General features: G+C 46.0%; 1 protein-coding gene across 1 annotated transcript in view; it reads left to right on the top strand.

Moving 5' to 3' along the window:
• The first annotated feature begins 919 nt into the window (after positions 1 to 919).
• The window catches only part of LOC146178881 (uncharacterized), a 35,991-nt gene continuing 11,842 nt past the window's right edge, over positions 920 to 25,068 (top strand). Inside the window, exons 1-5 of the mRNA XM_084580062.1 lie at positions 920 to 1,003; positions 2,565 to 2,693; positions 6,230 to 6,441; positions 7,654 to 7,824; positions 13,809 to 13,977. Coding sequence (XP_084436188.1) covers positions 920 to 1,003; positions 2,565 to 2,693; positions 6,230 to 6,441; positions 7,654 to 7,824; positions 13,809 to 13,977 — 765 coding nt within the window. The remainder of the gene's footprint in view (positions 1,004 to 2,564; positions 2,694 to 6,229; positions 6,442 to 7,653; positions 7,825 to 13,808; positions 13,978 to 25,068) is intronic.

Raw genomic sequence — 25,068 nt, 5'->3', positions numbered from 1 at the left:
CAAGTTTCACCAACTGTCACAGTAGCTGTCAAACTTGTTCAGTGGACGCCTGAACTATGCCGTAAGAGAAGGAAGGAAGGAAGGTGGGTGTGAAAGTCACGAGTCACAAGACCATGAGGCAGATATTGACCACTTGTGGGTTCGCCCGGCACTGAGGCCGACGAGAATTCGGCACTTGACGGCAGAGGGCCTTTCGCCGAACAACTCAAATTTTTTACGTATTCTATAATGCCTTGAGGCAATAAAAACGTTATTACAAAAAAACGGCAACTAGTCCGTCAGGTCGGGGCGCGGTCGAGTGGTTCATGGCGCCTAAGGCAAAACGCACCTCCTCCAAAGTTGCTGGCGTCTTGAGTGTTGAACATGCGTCTCCTAGAAGTTGAGTACGAGGGCCACAGAAGGAGCCGACAGCATTTTTAAAATACGCCTCCTGATCGCGGCCTTGCGACAAAAAGAGAGACGCGAAATGCTCGCTAAACAAGCTTTGGATGCCCGCGGGTTACGAAGACGTTGTACCTTCCGCAAGAATGACACTATCCACGCGAGTTCGCCTGTTAGGGTGCTGGCCAACGGATCGAGCGTGTCCGAGGCCCGCGGCATCCTCATGCAGCACGTTGGATGGACCCGCCGAGAGTAGTGCGCGCGAACTGTCCTCTAGGATGCGCTGACAACGCTCGCGCAGCGTCTCGAGATATTCGCGTATCGCGAACGTAAGCATTTCGCCGCCACGTACGATGCGCATACGGCGCAGGACGTCATTCAGCATGGTCGTAATGCGGACACGGCGCGCCTTCCTCGCACACACAAGAACATCGCGCCAGCGTGTTTTCAGTGCGCCTCAGGTTGCAAGAGTTATATCATGAACTGCGGCCACCGACAAGCACAACTCTCAGGGTATATCAGCTATGCACTGTTCATCATGGAGTACCGCTGCAACCATGCGCCACATCAGGGGGCTGTTTGCACGGCCTGGGGCTGCCCGCAGAATAACCATAACTGGGAAGTGATCACTTACTTTAAGGCCTGATGGGAAAGGCAATACCTCAAACTGCAGCAAGTCAGGAGCCATGGCGGAGGGGATGTAAAATTGATCTATTCGGCTTGCGCTCTGGCCGCAGACTCGTTTTGCCTGTAAATGGTCTCTGTGATGTGTGACCCACGCGTCATCTAAGCGTAATAATCGCACTAGCTTTTCAAGTTCTTTCGCGTGGTAATTGTAGGCGCCCTGACCAGGCCCCCTGATGTCGCACATTGTGTCTATAACATACTTGAAATTCCCGAGCAGAAAGTCGGGCCGGTGTTCATGTGTAAACAATTACTGTTTAAAGCAGCCAGTTGTTGTTGTTGTGGCTGTAGGAAGAAGGAAAATAAAATGCACAGGCCTGCTACTAGCTCTGTAGCTGAGCCACCTCCGCTGACTCGTGCAGACAGAAGACAAAATAGAGAAGAAAGGAAAAGGAAGAGGGAGAGAAAGACGCACGCCGCAACACAAGAAAAAACGTCCTGAAAGCAGTTTCCTAGCATTTCAATCAGAAAGACCATAAGATCGAAGAAATCAAAGTATATATTTTCCACTCAGGCTTTAAATCTGCACGGGACAGAAAGTATAGAGATGCATATCTAATCCATAAAATCAGAACATTGGAACCAGTAGGACTATATATCTCTGAAGGAACGTTAGAATCGTTTAAATATATTCCCTCTGCACCAGAACTATTCGGGACAACAATCCCATATAGCGTTAATAGTGCAGTTTATTCACACCATGTGTACACTCTATCCCCCCTCCGAAATAGCATAAGCTGCACATGTTTCTCCAAACGTGTTTACGTTTTATCACTTCCTACATTATCTCGACCTTGAACTTTTTTTTTTGGCGTGGCAGGTGTTGTCAGTGTCCTGTTACGGTTCTGTTCCTTTGTCCTTCCCCTATGCGGAAAGCTTTTGAGAATTGTTCCCCTGCAGATATATTCCTTATCAGGAACCTTTGGAAAGCCTGTCCCTTTTCAAGAAAGGTGTGTCTGCACCTTACCTGCATTAGGTGCCGACTAATCATCTACCCCGCATTGTGGGTTTTTCTGGTACTGCCGCTTTTTCTTTTTGAGGCCATAGGATCCCCGGTTTCAGGCTGTGAAATACATACTGAAGAAACATTTTTTAATTTTTTGACTTCTTGACATACATCCTTCTCACCCATCCTCCCCCTCTCTAGCATTTCTTCTTCGAGCAGGCGAACATAGGTCCACTTGTCGAAATGTTGGCTCGACCTGCTAACTCGGGCTTTTCCCCCTCTACCCTAGTTCAGTGCTCTTTCATACCGTGTAGCCTTCTTCTTTTTTGTTCTACCTGGATAATCAGACCTGTTTGTCATCTTACTTTCTGTTATACGTTTTAACTTTTAAACTTTTCGCTGCAAGTGTACCGTATCTCGGCTAAAACCATCGATTTCGAAGGTCAGTTCTTTTAACGCTTCTTGGGACGAAACGCTGTGTACATTCGTGGACTAGGCCTTTAAAAAAGAAGGTTCACAGGGCATTCACCTTGCAAGAGTTTTTATAAAGAAGGATGTTGAGGATGTTGTCATCGAGGACTGCGTTGTCAAGTCTACTGTTCAAGACCTGGAGATACCCAACGTGGACTTAGCCACGTTTCTTAAAGAAGCATGGCGAGAGGAGCCAGACATGACGGCTATCGTAAGTCGGAAAAGTAGCAACATTAGTGTGTTGCTTCTTAGTTTGAGGTTACGGAGAAGTAGCCGCATGCTTTACTGCTTATAAGCGCAATCGTTGTTTATGGTGCAAACCGTGACCAAACATGCGCTTTTTTCCCCCATTGGGAATCGTTGCAGCAGAGCCAGTCGTATAAACTATACCTGATGACTGCTACCTAAGATTTGTTCTAAAGGTGAATTCATGTACTAAGCTTGGTTCTCATACGCACGGAATAATAATGAAGCAGTGCGATGTCTGCGTTGATTCATGCTTTTCCTTCCTACGAGCTGTTTCAAGTGTTTAAGAATTTAGCGAAACAGAAGGTCTGAGTTGGTGGAGGAGAATTCCTCCGCCATGGAGGAATCTATGGAATCATGGAGGGAGCTATGGAAGGCGGGAGGAAAGATTTAGTAAATGGTTAGTATGGTAGCCGTTGGGCATATAATAGGACTCAGTGGAGAGGCAACTTTAATCTGGTGAAGAAGTCAAATTTTTGAAAGTAGAGGTTCAGGAGCAGGCAAAATTCTTATCAGTTTATTGCTGCGTGCTACGCACAACGCCATAATGAAAATATATTTTAGCGGCAATATCACAAGACGAAGTACACAGAAGCACGCACAAACTATTTCGCGTCGTGGGATTCGAGTGGTTAGAGCGCCCAGCTACTGAGACGCAGGAAACTGTTTTTTTTTTCCCGGGCTCGGTTGCCGTATTTTAATCGAGACAAAGCGTAAATCTCTCCCGCGTTCTGTACGACCAAAATACCTTAATGATCAGCAGTTGGCGTAAATGATTTTGAAGCATTCTAGTTCTTGTCTCTATTCGCCGATGTGTCGCTTAGGGAAGTGAACCCCCGAGTTTAAAATACACGTGCTCCCATATGCAGGTGCACAAACGCTGACAGGAATGCCGACACAAGCGGTATTTTTGCCGGAAGGGGTTTTGGTCCGAACGCAAAAAAAAAAAAAAGGAAAACGGAAGACTAAAACGATTTTAATTTTCTCTACTACTGCGTGCGACACTCGATTTCAGCATCCAGATTAAGATTGATGTGATGACCTGCTGCACACTTTAGTCAAAAAGTAAATAAGTATTTCAAATCTACGTACTGCAGTGTACATAACATAAAAACAGCGTTGCACGTTTCACAGCCCCAGGTGCGTACGGGACGATGTCATAAACAAAAAAAAAAAAACCCCATTGGAGGCGCTTGACCTAATGTGTGTGCGGGGCAATATTTTAAGCCATTTCCTTCGTTCAGCATCAAATGTTCGCTCACATATCACGGACGATGTTTAAAAAATTCCAAACGTGTTACGTGCCTAAACCTAGAAAATGTGCGAGTGCATTGTTTTGGCGCAGTTTATCTTGGGTTGTGGTAGATTTAGACGACAATTTCACTTATGATGCCATCAGCTGTCATAGTTACGTTCATGAGAACGACATGATGCATGTTCCCCAATTTGCATGCGTTACATAGACGAAAGCCCATGTTTTGATTACGCTGGATACGAACATGCCTGCGTGGCCTAAGGGCAGCAGGTATACCTCGGTATCCAAGGGCACTGGAATGCTGAAGTCTTATATCATTATCTGATCTGATTACCCAAACTCGAGCTGGCAGCACTTGCCAATTCGGCGCCGCAGAGAATGATTAGCTCGCTAGACGTCATGAAGCAAGGCTTTCCCTCTAAAAGGCAAATATTATAGCGAAAGCTACAATACTGTAGGTTTTCAAGCCGTCAGCGTGGCACTCTGGCACCGTGGCAGGAGCTGCCAACTTGGATCTCTCGTTTCACATGGGACGGTTATGTCAGAAACAGCCTGCCAGGACCCTGGTATTCACTTTACTCCTATAGGCCGCTATGGCACATTCATACGGCTTGGTTAAAGCGGTGCTTTATATGTGGGCTGGTAGCCTACGCTATCGCGTCATATGCTTAAAGGCGGAGCTTAAGTGCACCCCATATTTAGATGCAATAAGTGCCTTTACCACAGCTACCTAAAACGAAGGTGAACTTTGGATGCGTTCAACGGAACGCTCGTGTTGTTCGATGCAACGCTTGGTCGCCCGCAGCCAAAGCATTCGCTCCACACTCGGTTCAGCAGCGTTGAGAGCGCGTAATTTCTTAATCAAAAGAATTAAAAGCTCGGTAAACCCAGGCTGAACCAGTGAGGTTTGAACTCAGGACGAGACAGAAAGGTTCCTTTTGTTCGCCGCTGCATTGGACTGCTTCGCTATCTCGTTTTTTATTACATGATTTAACAGAAATGCAGTAAAACCAGAAAAGAACAAGAGGACTTGACAAAAATTCATTTTCACATCACGCTCACCGCCAGTATTACACGCTGCGCTTCGGATGTCATCGTCTTTCACTCCTCGGACATTGGAAAAAGTTGACCTTCATTAGTCGTTTACAGTCCTAACAAAAACCTAAAGCAACCATTAATTGCATAGATAAACATTGCAAGAATTGTAAACGCAAAGGGGAACAACGTAATGCTCAACAGAATGAGTGCTATTAATTGCTTATGTACGTATATACAGACATTGTCAAGATAAACATCTGCTTCTCATTCTTTTTTGCAATAGTCTCCATTGAAACGTGGCAGCTATGGCGAGCGATTGATCCAGAGGCCTAGTTTTTAGCACTTGATAACCTTAACAAGTTAATCACTCAGGCGGGTCTATGGCTTAGTTATACCGGTAACTGAGTGCCAGGCTTCAGCTTGAATGGTTGCCTTCAAGGAGGACGCAAATCCGATTGTTCAAACAAGGCTTTTGAATATCATTGGAAGCGTCGACTGTAGGACTATTCCAAAATTGCTTATGACTGCAAAGTTTGCAAGATGGCTTCTCGCTATGCTTAGCTTCCAAAGCGTTGCTTCCGCACAATCAAAAAGAAAAAAAAAAGCAGAGCTGAGAATATATTTGCTGCTTTTCTTTGTCTTACCAAAAATAACGAGATTTCTTTTTTTCCTATGCATACATAATGATCCGCCATACACTATAGCGGAGTGTTGTATTGATTAGAGTAATTTCTCTGTATACACTTATATACTACAGTTTTCGCTAATCGCAGTATATATTTAGTGTTCAACCACGTGCCTACTGGTAAACGGCTTAACATTCTTCTTTGGTCATTATGCTACACACAGCCATCTTTGTACTGGAGAACTTTCCAGAGTAGGCTGTATTCGCATTGTGTGTGCGTGTGCGTGTGTTTGTGTGTGTGTGTGTGTGTGTGTGTGTGTGTGTGTGTGTGTGTGTGTGTGTGTGTGTGTGTGTGTGTGTGCTTCTAAGCTTCTAACACTGCCCAGTGTCTCCTTGGATTACTATTAGCCCTATTTAGACATATCTGGCACTTTAAACGTTTTATCTTTGATTTCGTAACTTATAAATTCTAAATCAACAAACGAAAATGTTTCACGCAAGAATCCGCCACCGAGTGTATTGGCTGCGCTTATGCAAACAATGCCTCATTTGGAAATGTTTCTGCCTCTATGTGATTGCCCAGATCGATGCTGCTACCGGTAAGCGCTACACAGGGAAAGACCTTGAGGAGTCCTGCGAACGGATCGCAGCCGGACTGCAGGAGCTGGGTTTCGAGCCCGGCGACATGATGGCATTCGTGTCAGCCAATAGTGTCGACCTATTGCAGGCGTTTTCTGCCGCCATCTTCGCCGGCGGAAAGATTGTCCCGGTCAAGACTGGGTTCAATGAGCGTGAGTGAACTATAAGTGAATCGCTAGCTTTATGCGGAGCATAATGTGAACACAATTGGTATTTCCGTAAAATGCCGTGGGCGACAAAATATTTCACGCAGCTATGTAATGTTTAAGTATTCATTATTCTTGGGCGTTATACGTATAAATAATTCACCACTCAATATTTCAGCGCATTTATAACGTTTTGCAAGGTGTAACGTTGTCGGCTATCTACTTACTTATTTCTTGGAATGATTAATAGTGGTATGTAAGAGTTTTCTACATACAAACTTGTAAACGACAGTGTAACATTAAAAAATGGGACTAGTTGGCGAACGTTAGTGTGGCGCCGAATTAGCACGACAGAGAGAGACAGCGATTAAACAGGAGAGAAGAATGTCCGCGCTATGCAAGCCCTAGCTGTCCGCATTTGCCTACCTCATGATGCACGCTTCGCACACCGCCATTCTTTAGGAATATACTGTAGAATGTCCTGCACCCAGAACATTTGGACAAATTCTGAACATGTTTTAGCGAAATTGTTTTTTACACAACGTATCCTGAGGACTTCTATCGCAGTTGTAGCTTTTTGTTATTTTTTTTTTCAAAAACGTAATCTGGGATCATTTATATTACACTATCATATGAACCTCTCAAAATTTCTAATCTGCTTCACAATAATTTCGAAAACGGAGATCCTTAGTTTTCTATGACAGTTATGATTCCTCCTTGTGAGGGAAGGACAACATTCGGGAGCGAACGTTTGGCCCATATCGGAAGCTTAGAAGATTTCAGTGTGTTTAGTAAAGTGCCTTATATATTCTGCATTCCGCTCACAAGTACTTTCTAAAACGCAGACCGTTGGTTTTGTATGTTAGATTTGAATAGTCGCTGCGACCGCAGAAAAACTTTTCAAAGCAGCTTTTTGCATGACATAGCACGCTTTGGCCATTGTCATCATGTACACAGAAAGATTTTTCAACATCTCACCGCTGTCTCACAACTGAAAGTTGTGTCCCAAGAAGCTGAACTTGCCTTTTCCCGCATTACCTAGGAGCTCGAACAGCATAGAGTCATGCCTCTTTGCTTAGCATTAAAGGTAGTGCAGAACATCTTCGCACGCTAAATCAATTCCCTCCGGCGTGTGCATTGACACAGCGTTCCGGGTATATACTTGTGCATTTATACAAATATGATCTCCGCTTCTCCGCTTCTATGAATATGAATATGACAGAATGACGAGCTTCGCGAAGCTCAAAGACACACCTAGGAGTCATTTCAAGCCGCCAGCACCTGCCAACCCAGAGGATGTGTTGCTCGTGTTCCAGACGAGCGGGTCCACTGGCCTCCCCAAGGCAGCTCTTATCAGACACCGCAACTTCATCGCCGCACTGGTCACCTTCAGGTATGGGCACCAATCTCACGATTAAAACAGAGCTGGGAGCAGTACAGAGCGGTTCAAAAACAACATGAACTGGGCGTAGTTGGGTCACCAAGGATTCAAAGATGAAGACAAGATTAAAAGGGGGTGATATTTCAGTTAAAGTACAATTGCAAAACATAAATGTACGCATGGCATGTTGTTGATGGATTGTGGTTACGATACGCAAGAGTGATAAAAAGGCAGCGAGCATACGGGTGGCAAGTGTTCCTCTTGCTTGCACAATTTTGGATAACTAATTCGGTTTAGGGGCAAGTTAGTTGTTTTATCTATATGACAAGGTAAGGCAAGGGTCCTTGAAAAATTAAAGCCGCTTGTGCCTCAGTTGTCAAAGACCGGCAAATCTGGATTGTCTATAGGGTTAGAACATCTCGAACACATGACCTCACATGAGAAATATAATCACTCCATAGTGCTGTGAGACCGCTGAAGTGACTTCATATGATTTGTCGCTCGTGTCATGGCTTTGTACGTTAGCCTCGAAATCTGGGATGAATTCGTCCTATGTTGTGGTCTGATCTGGAGCATGACCTTACCACTTTCGAGTCTCGACGTCTTGACTGTACGAAACGTAAACAGGCGCCGGTCTGACGCAGTGGATTGATAACGCCGGACACGGTTACAATGGGTACAAGCGTCCCCCGGCCTGCCGCCCGGCTCTCACGGGAGTGTGTGCTTGGAAGAGGCACCGCAAATTCCGCTGCGCTCCTTCTGGGGCAAAATAGTTTCGAACACTTCAGCCTGCAAAGGTGGTTCGAGTTACCGGGTTTCACGGGGTTCAAAACTGAAAACGAGTCGTGTCTTGCACACGCGAAAACTCAGAAAAGCCTTGAAGTTTCAAGTGCGAAATGCTTTAAGCCAGCGTGTCGAAAGACGTAAAGGTTCACTGCCACTGATGGAGTTCACTTCTCAGAGATCACTGCTGCCTCTTACAGAGGAGCCGAGGCATGGGACGCGGCGGCTATCACGTCAGCACTACAAATAGCCCGCCTTTCGAGTACAACTTCAGTAAGAGACATTGATTAAGGCATTAAATAAAAGGGCAGTACATGACGTTTTTGCAAGGCGGCTTCCAGAATAACTTTCCGCCAGTCGGCGGTGGTGACCGTTATGCCCAGGTAAACTACGAAAACTTGTACTAGGTTGTTTTACTGCCGAGTCTGGCCTTTGAGGGCCTTTCGGAGGTAGACTTGCAAATTCCAATCGAGGCGGGTAAAAAGTGGCTTTTTGACGTCTCATAGTAAAACATTCCAATTCACCTCCTCGGTTATGTCGGCCAGTTCAGCGAAAAAACCATTTCTAATCTGCAACGTACCTAAAAGAACCGACTCTTTGGTAAGTCATATCTTGGACGAGGGGTGCAATTTCCACATTATGGTCCTCAACACCTTCAACCGAGCTTTAATAAATTCCTCCCAGTGGGTTATAGTAGGCTCGCGGTTCTTATATCACTTTCGGGAAGCAGTAACATATACAAAGAAAACTGCTGAAGTTTCAATTCTTGGAGGCTCCATCACTTGAGTTCTTGTCCAACCGGCCCTCTGCATTAGCGTTCGGAGTGCCGTTGAAGATGGGAGGTGTCCGGGGCTGCTAGATGACAGCCGGAAACGACGCTATGGCCGTGAGCCAGCTTTAGCCATTTTCGGTTTCTAGGAAAAATAGAAGGACATGGAACTGGGCAATATTTAGGCGGCAGCCCTTGAAGGCAGCTGCTTGATCAGTGAACTAGGAGAACATTTCGGAAGCAAAGGAAGAGAGCTGGTATCACGGCTTTAGGTCCAGATAGGCAGGAGCGATGACGTAATCAGTCCACGGTTTCGTTAGTTCTTTACTTTTCTTTTTTTCTTCTTTTCTCTTCTGTTGTCACACAACTGCTGTCTATATTAATCTCTTGCAGACAATGAAAACGATGCAGCGTGCGTGTTTGCGTCGGTTTCTTTTGTTCTGCCCGTGTTGCTACTACGCTGTAGTCCTCAGAACCTCCATCAGTTACCAAGTAATGATGACAAGAGTCCAGTGTTCAGTAAGGCCCCGAAAGAATTTTCAAATAAATTCTTTATTTGGCGGACGTGAGTTAACAAAGACCTAACCGACTCTGCGGCAACGAGCATGTTTGCCTGTCAGTCTGCTACTGACTGCCTGCCGCTGCCCGCTGCGCACCACTTAAAGATGCCAAGGTAACTTATGATAGAGGGAAAAAAACTTTTTTTTTCGTATTATCGCCAGGGCTTGCACAAAACATAATAGAGGGGAGGGGCAATAGTACATAGCTATATCAAAATATAGCAAAGAAAGTTTGGTTTGGTTTTGTTTAGTTTAAAAACAATATGAAGTTAAAAAACAATATGAAGGAAACCTAACCTCCACTTCTAATGGTATTAAACTGTAGCGTATGCTACCACCAGCCATATAAAGGCCTAGTTTAACCAAGCGTTGTGAACCTACCCGCGTGGTCAAGAGGTAAGGTGAAGTCAAATGTCCTGGGAGCCTGATTCTGATATCCCCCTTTCATCTGAAAGGAGGGGCCCGAGTTGACAGCTTGTACAGCTTGTTTCAAACACAAGGTAAGGCAGCCGTATGTCGACTCAGTGCTCGGTCATGTCGCTTTCCAGCTGACGTCTGCTAGAGTCATGTTCGTGAAGCTTCGCTCAATATCCCAACCCTTGCGCCGACTTTTTATTTTTCGGTGAAACCTCCCTTTAACGATACCGCGTTAATTATTGTGGTACCCCGTCGAATGTCCCTTTCCTCGAGGCACTCTTATATTGCAATGCGAAAGCGTTAAAGGCCATTTTCTGGAAAGTTTCCCACCAGGGCGAAGACGTTAAGCAAAATGTATAAGGAGGATGATAGGGCCGCTTATTTTGATGCGGCAAAATACAACATTACAGGAAAGGAGACTTTCGCTGTGAGCGCGGTGAGCCTCTACCGTAGCGTAGCGGCTACAGTGGTCACGGGCCGAGTAGAAGAGGCAGAAAAGGCCGCAATAGCCCTAGGAATTGTTCAAAACGGAATCGACCAAATTCTTACTGATTACAAAACGGCCTATCGCAACTTCTCCAGGGGTCGTATCTCTGCCACTGCAATCAAAATTCTTAGCGCGTTGCTAAACGATAGGAACGTAGTGGATCTTGTATGGGCCCCGGATCACTCGGGCATCCCGGGGAACGAGGCCGCTCACCTATAAGCTCGAGGTTTTGTCAGCCGAGCTGGTGAGGGGATCTCGGACGCAGGTGCCCGATGGGGTGAGTCACTGGATATGTACCAGGCCATTACAACTTATAACAAGGAGCCCAGGGTGAGTTTGTCTCCTCCGCACGCTTCGCCGAGCCGAGAACAGGCTACAAAGTAGCGGCGGCTGCAAACCCGGTCCCAGCCAAATCCTTGGATCTATGCTAAAATCTTTCCACGACATAGTGAATCCGTACTACTAACTGTGCGGCGAGCCTGCCATCTTATACCATATAATCTGGGACTGCGCGGAGGATCCGCCTCCGGCAGATCTAGTGCCATCTCCCTCGCTGGAACACTGGGAAGCTGTTCTCGCCAACCGGGACCCAGACGTCCAGTCCCGGGCCTCGGCAAGAGCGCAAAAGGTCGCTTACAGACTTAAACTTCCAACCACCTGGTGCAGCTGAATGCAACCCAAGGCAAAAACCATCTAAATCTCTGAGAAAAAAGTTCTCTGTCTCTCTTCGGCATCGGCGTTGTGATGCAAAATTCGGGAACATGCCCCTGGCAGGTGGGAGTAGGCAGGTGACATGGCTGACCCTGATTGGTGGGCAGCTTGTGTGACTTCACGCTAACAGATGGCATTTCCAAGCCGACAGGGCTTGAGAAGTGGGCAGCTTATTTGTGATGAAAAGGTGATAATAAAATCGAACTATACGAGACCCTTAAATCCATAGTAAGACAGGATACACCTGTGGAATGAAGCCACGCTCGTATAGCTTAGCAGAAGCAGGGATTTATATCTACTTTGAGTAATTTCTCCTATATGCGATATCATATGTATGTATGGTAATAATGCATGCGCAAGGTAACAGAAACAGTACTTCAAGTGTTCGAGATTAGGTCATTATCGATGTTCACATATGCTAACTGAAACCCAAGAGAGAAACCATAGGCGCGAGCCGTTAGCTATGCTGCGTCGTGACCCAGAGTTTACGTCGAAAGTTTGCACATCTTGTTAGCAGATGGGGAAGAAGTGAGTGACTTCAAGCCCTCATTACGCTAAAAGTAAGGGCAAGTCTTAAAACACTTTACCGATTACCAAACAGATCAATTGCAAGTATAGAATCAAAATCTTGCTCGAGATCTTCTTGCTCATCAGCACATTATCACAGAGATACTCACTGCTAAAAGCCTTAACAAACTAAAAATGACTATCTGAAGTTCTCATTGCGGTGTTGGTTTATGTAAGTACCAGTAACGGAAGAAAGAAATCAGGAAAAGAGAACAGAGCCACAAGACAATGAATCATTGGTAAGCCTTCGAATTCACCGAGATGCGTTAATCAGCTCGGATCCGGCCGTTCAAAAGCGGCTGACGGACTGGGTTTTGGGTGTCGCTGGGAAGCACCAGCTTCCGGCCACAACACGCAGCCAAGAGCCGACCCGTCATTAGCATGTAATCACTTAAGGCTCCCAAATATAAAGTTTTTCACCCCCACCACCATATCACAATGGCGTCAATTAAGAGCTCCGTTCTTTCGAAAAAGGCTTTGTCGGCGTCCTAGTTCTCGGCGCTGTAAGCGACAAATCACGAGCATGCCACTGACAGATGACATAGCGGGTAATGTGACGTCACAAGACACCTTGCTATGGCCGATGCAAGCAGTACACATTCAGTTTGATCCTTCATGATTGCAGTGTGAGATGGAAATCTAACCCCCTGAGTCACTCAGCTCTCGAGTCACACAAGCTGCTGTTAGTAGGCGCGTCCGTAAAGCTTGTTCAAGCGGATCGTTGTGGTTCAAGCGAATCGAGTGGTTTTGAGCCTAATGTGGCCGCTTAAGACCGTATGCTAAATAGTGTATGAGGTCAGCGTCTCCTCTGTGTCATTTTTATTGTGGAGAAAGAGCCGTGGCCAGTTCCGAAAAAAGACGCGCCAGCAGTTATTAACTATCATTGTAAACTTGTTGCTGGTAAAGGCACACAGTGGAGCGCATGGGCCGAATATGCTGCACGTAGGCACGCATTGCATTCAGCTTATCTAAACGATAGATTCTATATCTTCAATGCCAGCGACAACGATCGCTTCGCAAAGGGAGCAACTTATACGATTTAGTACGTTGCCGATACGTGGCGCTTCTCAGATGGAGAGGGAGCGACTTCAAATACTGAACTCTGAAGCTGCTTGCGACCAAGTTCAAACGTCTGTCCCCTGGTTCAGTTTATCCGCTCTCCGCCACGGAAGCACTACTCAAGTAGCACTCTCCCCACATAAGCGCAATAGTCGCAAAGGCTGGCCAAAGGACGAGATCATGAAAGTGTAAGACAGAGTTTTGAATGGTCAGATTGGCATGTTTCTGGCATCGAACAATACAGAGGGCAGTGATAAGATAATAAATCTGCAAAATAATTAAGTGGCTAGGCTGGTAGCAAATTGCATGTACAGGCTCTTTCACACTGGGAAGGAAACCTTGGAGCCAGTGAATACAAAAGTGCTGGAGCGGAAAGGCTGGGAGAATTGGCGGCAAAAGCGCATGCTTAAAGAGAATGGTTGGCTGCTCTTTCGGAGCGTGGGTGTGGCGTCATAAATATTCGCCGGCCCACGAAGCGAAAGATTCTGACAGCACATTGGTAATGCGCTTCTGGTTTTCCTCTGACAGTGAAACAGTGTACACATATGACGAGACTCGAGGGAAACCGCAGGTGGAAGCCATGAAAGCTTAAGTGCGCCAAGTTTCTCACTTTTTAACCTTAGTCCAATGATGGCCCGTGCAGCTACAAGAACGAGGGATTCACCAAAAGGGTCGTTGCCCTCGCATACTTGCCGCTGATGCACGCCTTGCCCGTCTGGCTGATATTCACGATGCTGACACACCACATCCAGGCAGTCCTTGCGGCGCCCACAGACCTCAGTTCTGTGCTTGCGCCTATCGTCAGGTACAAGGTGAGTAGTCATAACAGCCAACGGTGGCAGTCAAAAAGGGTACTTTAGTTTAATAGGCTCCGCCTCTTCCATCTCTGTTCCCTGAATTTATCTTCAGCCAGTGATCTTAATTTTTGTAGTGTCGGGATTATTTACTAAAGGTCTGACAATGAAAGCAGCTATCGACGAGGTAGCAGAAAAAAAACAAAAAACTTACGAATTAAGCCTTTTCAACAGAGGTCATGTCTGTGCATTATTTACAAAAATGCACGTTTTGCTCACTCTGTGTACCAAGACAGGGTGCTGACATTTCTCACTTTTGTAAATAAGTGTCAAATTAACAGTCTATGCCAGGTCATAATTACCAGCATTTTTACCAGGGCTGACCGTAGAATATAAAACCACCTTCTCCTAGACAGCCCGCAAGTCGTCCAGTCGCTGCGTTCCCAAGTATGACGTATGAAACTCGCAGACATTTGACTAAGTGCATTATATCTAGAGCTGGGAAAACAAGAGCGAGAAAATGGTGCCTCCCCTTTCTAACCGCACTTTGTCGTTCTGTCTTCCACTGCAGTTTCCTCTCCTTACGTGGTCATGAAGCTGTGTCGACACAATAGCAGTCTCGCATAAAATTCTAACCTTCTGATTATTCCTCCACAGAAACTTATATGGGCGCGGTCACCAGCGAATTATAAATTAAGGTATTCTCTTTTAACTCTTATCTTTATCTACTATATCTTAATGGTCTCTGTAAGTAAGCAGTGAATAGCAGTGGAGAGATCGTGGCTCGGGTTCTTAACCCCTTTATTAATCAGGCTATTACTTTAGGTATGGAGCAGATGGTGTGCAGCCCTTATAGACATTTTCTGCTGCTTTCGCATATCGCTCTTCTAGACCCACGTGCAGTGATGCTTTCGTGGCTGAATATGGAGAACATGAAAAAAATTTCAAGCTTCCTTTTGTGCACAAACGCGCTGTCATTGCACGTTCCCTGCCTAGTTCCTTTAATAGCTCGTAGTGAGTTTCGTTGCTGTCTTACATAAAAAATTTACTTTCCCTTTTCTTACTTATATTGCCAGTTTTTATCAGCTTCCTTCTATTTTACGAGCGAAAATTTGGTAATTTACTATTATTTTTATTCCTCTGTCTTGCTTTTTTTGTTCAATATCATTATTTTTACATTTAAAATTTTTACTTAATATATTGCCGTTGTACTCTCCCTCAGGGCATTCCTGCGTCTCACGCTTGAAAAAGCAAGTTATAAACTGCATTGTTGTCAGGAAGTCAGCGTAGAGTAGTGTTTACACGCTAGATGGGAAAGAAACGACAGCTGCTTGAATCCTGACATGGACCAGAATCACTTATATTTCTTATTGTTTAAGTGAAAGCTTCACTGGCCTATCCGGACGAGTTTCCTCTTCTTATTCTACATCGCCACTTCTACTTCGCACACCTGCTGCTTTTTTACAGTGTTCGCAAATGTATTCGTACGGGTTCAAATATCCACACATGTACAATATCGCCTGACGCAATGTCACACAGCCTTCCAGTCCCCTGCCTGCATTTTCTTTACACCACTACCGCTGCCCATCTAGCTCGCCTCATGGTGCCTAAGCCTCAAAATTCTCTCAATATTGTTACGTGGAAGGTTTACAGTCCCAAAGCTGCCTGCACAACTAACGTTGATGAGGGCACCGATTTCACAACACTCAGCGTCGTCGTCTTCTCGGAGTCTGTTGCCCTTCTTCATCCTCATCACGAACAGCGAATACAGCTAAGTAACACTACCCCCCCGCGGGAAAAGCACAGTCCCGGTGCGATCTATGTTAGCGAAATAGAACGTTGATGATAGGGCTTTAGACGGGACACATGCACTATTTCGGAGGTTGGAGCTGTGGACGTGGACTTCGGAACCACAGATTCAACTTCGTAGGTGACGTCGGTCACAGGGCGCAAAACACGGTAAGGGCCAGTGTAACGGGGCAAAAGTTTTTCACACAAGCGCACTCGACGGCACGGGAGCCACAGCAAAACGAGAGATCCAGGAGTGTAGTGGACATCACGGTGTTGGCTGTCGTACCGGATCGTTTGGGAGTCTTGGGATGCAGAGAGCCTGGCATGAGCTATCCGGCGGGCATCATGAGCGCGGGTGACGGCATCACTGGTGTAAGTACTGGTGGCGTCTGCCGCGGGTAGAGAGATGTCAAAGGGTAGTAACGGGTGTTGGCCAAATAATAAATAAACAATAAACAACGTAACAATATCTTCGTGTCCTCTAGACGAGGCTGTGGTGTGCACGAGGTTCGCAGACAGTCACGGAGAAGACGCATGTTGAAAATAAACCTTTGGCTGCGCTTCCTTCACATTCGCTGAGAGCCGTCGAGGAGTTAAGCTGCAGCATACCATGCCTCACGATGGCTAATCCAGATTCTGCTATCTAAATCACGTTATATATTACGGCGAAAGCCATTAATGGCTGATGCTCGTGGTCACAATCATGTCCGTCCGTCCGTAACGTTTTTCGTAAGTTGGAAATAATAAAGAAAAGTGCAAAATAATAGTTGCGTCAGATAGAGGAGAAAAAATGCACTTCGAAGTCAAGTTTGATGACGATAGAGTCATTATTTAGTAATTTATGGACAAAAACGTCAAAATTTCGTCAGAATAGCGCAGATGGCGATATAGCCACGGGACGATGTGGTGTCATCGGCCGGACGTCGCTTGCGGTCATATCAAATAACCGATCTGACGACACGACTATCACGTCACGACTGGTCATAAAATACCCAGGCGATTCACGCATAGTAGTAGTAGTACAAGAATTTATTAAGGCGCAACACTTTCTTTTCTATTATTCTGTTTCGTCCCCACTTCAGATTTAGACTAATTCGAGGCATTACCATCCTGTGGTCCCTGCATCGCACTTTCCTGATTACCGCTACATCCTGCATAATGGTCGGGTTAGAACACAGTATGAGTTTCATTTTTAGCCTCCTCATTGGGGCTTTCCCATGACGACTTCCGGTTCTTTCGTTCGCCGAAGAAGCCATTCATGATTTTTTGGTTACTACGCTCTGCAAGCTAAACTAGATACTTCCACTGCTATTCCTAGAACCAATGCCATAGCCACACACTGCCTGGTTTTCTGTCTGCTTTTTCTCTACTTTGACATTGAAGTTGCCCATTAGTGCAGTATACTACTTCCCTTTCCGTACTGTCGATTCTACATCTTCGTAGAAGCTTTCAACTGTCTGGTTATCCTGACTACATGGAGGTGCGTACACTTGTACGACCTTCAGCTTATAGAGCTTATTTAGTTTAATTACGATGCCTGCCATCCTCTCATTATTGCTATAAAATACCTCTATATTACTAGCTATATTGTTATTGAGGAGGAGACAGACTCCTAGTTCTCACCATTCCGGTAAATTTAGATAGCACAGTACATGCCCGTCCTTCAGTGCTGTATTTGCCTCATTCGGCTTCCTAGGCTTACTAAACCCATGTGATGTACCATTTCATACCCTCCAGTTCCTCTAAAAGCATTGATAAACTAGCCTCAACAGCTAGGGTTCTAGCATTAAACTTTCCCATGGTCATTTGCTAATGGCGACCTGTCCAGATGAGTCAGAAATTTTTAGCACCCTCCGCTGTGTCACAGCTCCCATCGCCGCCGTGCTCGGTTGCTCCGCAGCCGCTGGTGAGTGAGGCCCGGGGTGTTATAGGACTAATCATGGGAAGTTGCGGCCAATTACTGCCCCAGAGGAACCAACTACTATTCTGCTGAGGGAAAACGTTGCCGGAGTTAGTCACTGGTACCAGGTCGCACCCCAAACCTGTTTTTGCTATTCCATCGAAACTCGAATTTTCGTTTTTTAATCTGGTAGATAATAGCGCTCCACCGGGATTCGAACTGCGGTCCTCTTGTGTGCGCAGGAGATGTTCTACATCCACGCCACCGCTGCTGTATTTTTTTCTGTAAACCATAATAAATTTAACCTTGGCGCGAACCTGATAAAGTGTAAGCGTCCCCGATTACCTGGTGTCCACCCGAATATGTTTCCGCCTTGCTTTCCCAAAAATCTCCTCTCTCGAGAGAAATATCGAATTAATATGGACCCCAGCTCATGCAGGGAATCCGGGAAATCAGGTTGCCCACCAATACGCTCGAGAATTAGCCGGCCGAGCGGTGGCGCAAAATCAGGAACCGGAACCCTTCGGTGAGCCAGCCGTATCATACCACGAACTCACTGCACATTGGTTGGTTGGTTGGTTTGTGGGGTTTAACGTCCCAAAGCAACTCAGGCTATGAGAGACGCCGTAGTGGAGGACTCCGGAAATTTTGACCACCTGGGGTTCTTTAACGTGCACTGACATCGCACAGCACACGGGCGCCTTGCTTTACAAAACAATGAGAAGAACACTCCCAATACTCCATAAAACACTGACCAGACAATAACAAGTAATATGGAGACAGCTACAGACGGCGACCCTCCCCAATCCAAACTACATATTAAAATTCATAAATAAGAATATGAATCCCTTCTGCCGGTTTTGCGGGGAGAAAGACTACTTCGAGCATATCATCTGGGCGTGCAAAGCCCATAAGCCACCCTCAGAACTCTTGCCTGAACCCTCTAAAGAAGCTTGGGACGCTAAGGTCCAGCGATGACCCTGGCATTCAGTTCAAGGCCGTCGAATGGGCCGGCGTTTCCAAAAGTCTCCCCGGCCTGCGGCAGGCTAGCTGACTTCTCCTATTCCTCCCACTTATTGCGAATAAAGTTTTATCAGCCTCAGCCAAAAACCTAGAATCATTCGTGCTTATGCGATGTCAGTGCTGTTGTTGTGGCTGTAGGAAGAAGGAAAAGAAAATGCACGGACCTTCGACTGGCTCTGCAGCTGAGCCACCTCCGCAGCCTCGTGCGGACAGAAGAGAAAATAGAGAAGAAAGGAAAAAGAAGAGGGAGAGAAAGACGCGCCCCGCAACAACAGGAGTCGTCCACCCCTGAAGCAGTGGCGGGTGCAATGACAGCCTACAACAAATAAGATTCGGTGGCTGGCTAGTCCCCGCCGCAAGCGGCGTTTCTCTACCGTCCCAGCACCGCAGGGCCAGAACTGCCACCCTTCATCACCTCGCGATGTCAGTGCACGTAAATATCCTTAGGCAGGTGAAATTACTTCGCAGCCCTTCCCTACAACACCTCTTTCTCTCTCTCTCTTTCCATTTTCACTTTCAACTTTCTCCCTTCCCCTACGGTGCGGGTCAGGTATCCACAGAAAACGTGTGAGATACTACTCCTTTTCTTTTCTGTGAACCAATCATTATTATTAAGGGTGACCGAGAGATGTCCATGTACTGTCCATTATCAGTGCACGTTAAAGACGCCCCGCCGGTGGAAATCACTCTAGACTCCCCCAGGGCTCATCGTTCTCTCTTTCCAATTGCACTCCCACCTTTCTCCGTTCTATTTTGGCCCTGCTGTGCTCAGAAGAATGTCAGGTACCACTCCTTTGCATTTCTGTGAACGCCTGCGTTCCTCCACTGGATTGATTGGTTGGTTCACAGGGAGGGAAAGGCGCAGTATCTGTCACACTTGTTTCTGTGGACACCTGAACCGCGCCGTAAGGGAAGGGAGGAAGGTGGGATTGAAAGTGGCTAGAGAGAAAGAGGAGCCGTAGTGGAGGGCTACGGAGTAATTTCGACCACCTGGGGATCTTTAACGTGCGCTGACAACGCACAGCACACGGCGCCTCTTCGTTTCGCCTCCATCGAAACGCAGCCGCCGAGGTCGGGTTCGAACCCTGGAATTCCGGACAGCTGCGTTTCGATGGAGACGAAATGGCGCACTTGTTAAAATACCCGGCTACTCTTCCGGAGCACTTGGGTTTGATACCAACCAGTGGCGGCTGCGTTTCGATAGAGCCGAAACGGAGTCATCTGTGGGGCTGTGCGATGTCAGCGCACATTAAAGTTCCCCTGCTGATTGAAATTACCCCTTAGCTCTGTTGTTTTTGCGCCTGAAGCAAAAAGGAAAAAAAAAATTACTACTGGCTCTGTAGCCGAAATACAGAGGCTTCGTTGTTGTTGCGACTTCAGGAAGAACGAAAAGAAAATGCACGGTCCTGCTAGTGGCTCTGTAGCTGAGAAACCTCCGCTGCTTCGTGTGGACAGAAGAGAAAGTAGACAAGAAAGGAAAAGAACAGGGAGAGAAAGACGCGCGTCGAAACAGCCGTCATCCACAACCAAAGCGGTGGCGGGTGCAATGACTGCCCCCTCGCAAGCGGCGTTGCCTTACCAGTACCACTGCCGTAGAGTCAGGAACAGTAACCCTTCACCACCTTCCCCCTTCACACAGACACGTCCGTGTGCTGCGTGATGTCACTGCAAGTTAAAGGTATCCAGGTGGTCAAAATTGCTCCACAATCCTCCGCTACTGCAGCTCTTTCTCACGTTATACTTTTACTGCCACCTAACTTACCTTCTTTTTCGTCCTGCCGCTGTGGTGGAGTGGTACGACGCGCGATTGCCCCGATCATCGGTGGCTCGATTGCATCAGAACTGAAACCAAGAAAGAGAGGTCTGTGCGCTGTGTGTAGTCAGTGTACGTTAAAGATCACCAGATGGTCGATATTACTCCTTAGCCTTCCTCTATGGCTCCTGTTTGTTTCTTTCCACTTTCAGGCCAACATCCTCTACATCGAGGTTCAGGTGTCCAAAGAACAAACAGATACTGTGCCAATCCTTTTCTGTGAGCATATTTGTCAATTTCCAGTAGCACCGCCGCGGTAATCAGCGGTTAAGATGCTCGACAACTGTGCCAGAGGGGGCGGGTTCGCCCCAACCACCGGTGGCTGCTTGACACCGAAGGCGAAAAGAAGGGGCGTCCGTGCGCGGTGCGGTGTTAATTTCAGGGCAGGTTGTCGAAGTTACTTTGCAGCCTTCCACTAGGACACCTCTCTCCCTCTCATCTTTTTAATATTCACCTTTATTCACCTACGGCGCGGCTCAGGCATCCAGAGTAAATTTGAGAAGGTACTGCACCTTTTCTTTCTTTAAAATTAAGTATTATTCTCCACCGCGTTTCGCCTAAATTTCCATTTTTTCTTCGTAACGGAGTCAGTAATCAAACCCTTTCGTCTTCCTAAACCTTCTACTCTAAGCTAACATTCATCTATTTTTTGAGAAAAAAAAAAGGTTGTTTATGCAATTCGTGATGTTGGACGAACAGATTAAAACGATTAGCGAAAATTACTGAAGATCCTTTGAGAAGGAAAATTAGTTTCTTAACACGACATGGAGGTCCTAGTGTGTTTAAAATTGTTAAATGGTTAAAACAGTAATTCCGGTCATCTCGCTCGCTCCCGGCTAATAGTCGCCTCGGCTGCGTCGCTGCGGCCTGCGAAGGGTGACATGCGCGCGTTCTATGCGTGGAGAGCGTCACGTTTGCGGACGGTACGACGTCTTCGGAACCCGCGGACATCCGCAACTCGTTTACCGAGCATCTCGTGGCACTCTTTTCGTCGCACGGCCTCGACCAGGAGGAGAATTTTCAAGAAGCTGTCGGCTCCTTCTGTGGCCCTCTTCCTCAACTTCCAGAAGACGCATGTTCGGCACTTAAGGAGCCGGAAAATTTGGAGGAGGTGCGTTGTGCCTCAGGCGCCATGAACCAGTCGACCGCTCCCGGTCCTGACGGACTTTTAACCGGTTTTTATTCTACTTTCTTTGACATCATCGGTCCTTCTTTACTTAAGCTCGTAAATTGTTTCCTCGAGAGCGGCACCAAGCCACCCTCGTTCAGTGTCGGCCGTATCGTTCTATTACCGAAGGAGGGCATGACGCCGTCGAGTCCCTCATCGTGGCGACCGATCACTCTCCTTGCTGCGACCCGTTAGGACGGGTGTGGCCTTTCGGCCTGCGGGCCACTATGTCGATCCGCGGTGAAAACTCGACTAGCTGTGCTCGTCCAGTAGAGTAACTGTGATCGACCTGGATATTACTTACTGTCTGGCAGTAGCCCATCGTGCCGCAAGAATATTTATTTTATACAGCCCAAACTAACGAATGTCTAGCAGTGTCGTAACCTGTAAGGACAGTTTGTCCTCAATATCACTGTGACAACCGGTAAACCACTTGTTCTTGCAACTAAGGCCAAACTAGTGCATCCACTAGTTTGGGCCTTATTAACGTCTTATACAAATGAAACTTAACAGAACTGTATGCAGCTGTAAAATGGCGGCATAAGAAGCCTAGCGTGTGGTTAGCCTGGTTAGATATATAGTTCACGTGCATTTTCCAAGCGAGATTATGTGTTATGTAAACTCCGAGATATATACATGATGAAACAGGTGATAGCGGAGTGATATTAGGAAGATAGCGAGTGGTGTTCGGTTAAAAACACGCATGTATTTGCATTTAGTAGTGTTAACCTCCATAAGCCAGTCGCTGCACCATGAAGAAATTGTATCCAAATCTGACTGGAAACATGCTTAATCAAGGGGATTAGTAATGATACGGTAAAGAGCACAGTCATCTGCAAAAGGTTTAATATGGGAAGAAACATTTTAGAAAGATCATTATATAAATTGGAAACAAGAAAGGACTTAACACAAAACCATGATGTGCTCCAGAAGTTACAAACATTGGAGGCAGGTCATAATCATTGACTGTGACATATCGGCTTCGGTTAGAAAGAAAACATTTAATCCAGCCCAATACCTGACTCAATATTCAGAGCACTGAGCCTAACTAGTAGCAAGTCATGCGAAACAGTGTCAAAAGCTTTAGCAAAATTAAAAAAATATACAGTCCACAACAAAGTTAGCATCCAGACCTCGGAAAAGATCATTAGTGAAAGAGAGGAGTTGCATTTCCCACGAGAAAAGTCTTCGGAAGGCATATTGGTATGAACTAAAAGAATGTTTAGATTCGAGGAACGAAACAAGGATAGAGTAAATTATGTGCTAAAGAAGTTTGCAGGGTATGCTGGTTAGTGAAATGAGCCTATAGTTAAGTGCTGAAACAATGTTACCTGATTTATGTAAAGGAACCACCTTCCTCACCTTCCTATCATTGGGCATGGAATAGCTCTGCAATGACTGCACAAATATTTCACAAAAAATCAAAAATGAGCTTTTCAAAAACTGATGTTATTGCGTCCACACCCGAGGAAGCTGAAACCTTCTGTCTTTCAATTAAATATAATACACCGACAGAATCAACGGTTATCGTATCCATAGCTAAAAAAATAAGACGTACAAAGATGGGGAAATAGTTCAGAGATGTAGACGACAAACATGAAGCAAAATATTCGTTCAACACTTTGCAGCATTCACTCTCGGGTATTGATACGTTGCTCTAGTCGGAAAGATCTACTATATTCGACTTATTCCCGCTGACCGCATTCAAAAATTTCTTTGGATTTTCTTTCAGAAGAGATGGGAGGGTGTGCTGGTAAAATTGCTTTCTTGTTTCAGATGCAACTATTGTTTGCTCTCAGTATTAGCTGCAGCGTAGGCGTGCCAACGTTAGGCCGTTGGTGCTGCCTTGGCCCGCCGACATAGTCTTATCTTCTTGTTCAGTAGGCCATTGGCCTTTTCATAGTGGGAACAGAAGTTTTCAGTTCGAAATAAATTAGGCAATAATCACCTAAACCAGTCATGCATCTTTAACAGGAAACAAGCTGAGGTGTGGTAGTGAGGATGAGGTCAAGGGTGTTAGTAGAGTGCTGTGTAGATCACGTAGGCTGCAGAACTAGCTGCTTAATTTTAACATCCATGGAAAGGTTTACGAAGAGAGAGCACTCAGATGAGCCATCTGATGCAGGAAGTGAGTCATGCCAATTAATTGCTTGATAATTAAAATCATCAAGAAGAAAGAGCGGACTTGAAGGCAACTGCACACGTAACTCGTTTATTACGTCATGTAGATCAGAAGATCAGAACAAAATGTCATGGACAAAGCGGGTGGGCTATAAGACACGCAAAAAATAAAATTGCGATATTCGAGGTTGACACGTGCACACGCAATTTCTAACGGTGAAGCGATATCTAAAAGACAAGATCTCAGAGCATCACGACAGCAACCAGTACCCCGCCACCAGTACGCAAGATGCGGTCACAGCGAAAAAATTTCAAAACACTCTCACATTTCATCATCTTCAATATCACTCGAAAGCTAAGTTTCGGTTAGGGTAAGAATGTCGGCTGAACACGTGTCAATAACTGAAGACAGATCGTCACTTTTGTTACGGACACTGTGTACATTCGAAAAAAAGAAGGGAAACTGGCTTTAAGACCGGGCGTGTAGGTGGCTATTGCGATGAGCTACTAGTAGTATATGAGACACTCGTGGTATTGTCCATGGAATTCGAAACAGGAGATTGGTCTCTGTTAGCGCTAGAGCGACTGTCGGTAAGATCTACTTCCCTAACGCGATCGATTGATTAGACGTAGCATTTTTTGTGTAAGTACGATCGGTTCGCTCGCAATGAATACTTCTGTCCTGAAGCCCTTCCGAATTCGGCCAAAGTTTTTGCGGGACTGGCATGTGGCGCTAGAAAAGTAATCACTAATCGCTATTTTAGAACCTTTGAATTTAGAGCGCTGCGATAAAATTTTGTCTTTTAATTTGGGGGAACCGAATTTCACAACGATAGGTCGACATCCCTCCGATATATACAAGCCCAGTCTGTGAGCACGATGGATGCACTCACCAGGAAAAGAAAAGGCTAATGTCTCAGAAAGAATTGTTCGAACGTGTTCTTCGAACTCAACCCAGGCTTATGAGCCATTGTCCGGGACACCGTAAAAGATAAAGTTGTCTCAACTGAATCGGTCCTCGAGATCGTCTAACCGTGAGTTTATTGCGGCAGAATCAGCATGAACAGCAACGAATATAGCATAAATGAGTCCGTGGGAACATTCGCCTTCCAACGTCTGTACGTGGGACTCAACTGCCATAAGCCTGGAAGTGAGATCAAACACTTTCTGCTCTAATTCAAGTCAGCCTTGAGCTGCGTTAAGGTATCCATCAGCTCAGCATGGCGGGTATCTGATTTTGTTAACAGCGCCGCAATAGCAGTAAGAACATCAGCATTAGGGCTAGCTTCACCT

This window comes from Amblyomma maculatum, chromosome 9 (assembly GCF_055883805.1).
Source record: "Amblyomma maculatum isolate TAMU_Amacu chromosome 9, ASM5588380v1, whole genome shotgun sequence".
Taxonomy (NCBI): domain Eukaryota; kingdom Metazoa; phylum Arthropoda; class Arachnida; order Ixodida; family Ixodidae; genus Amblyomma; species Amblyomma maculatum.
The sequence above is the reverse complement of the archived record's forward strand: the minus strand, read 5'-3'. Positions and strand labels throughout refer to the sequence as shown.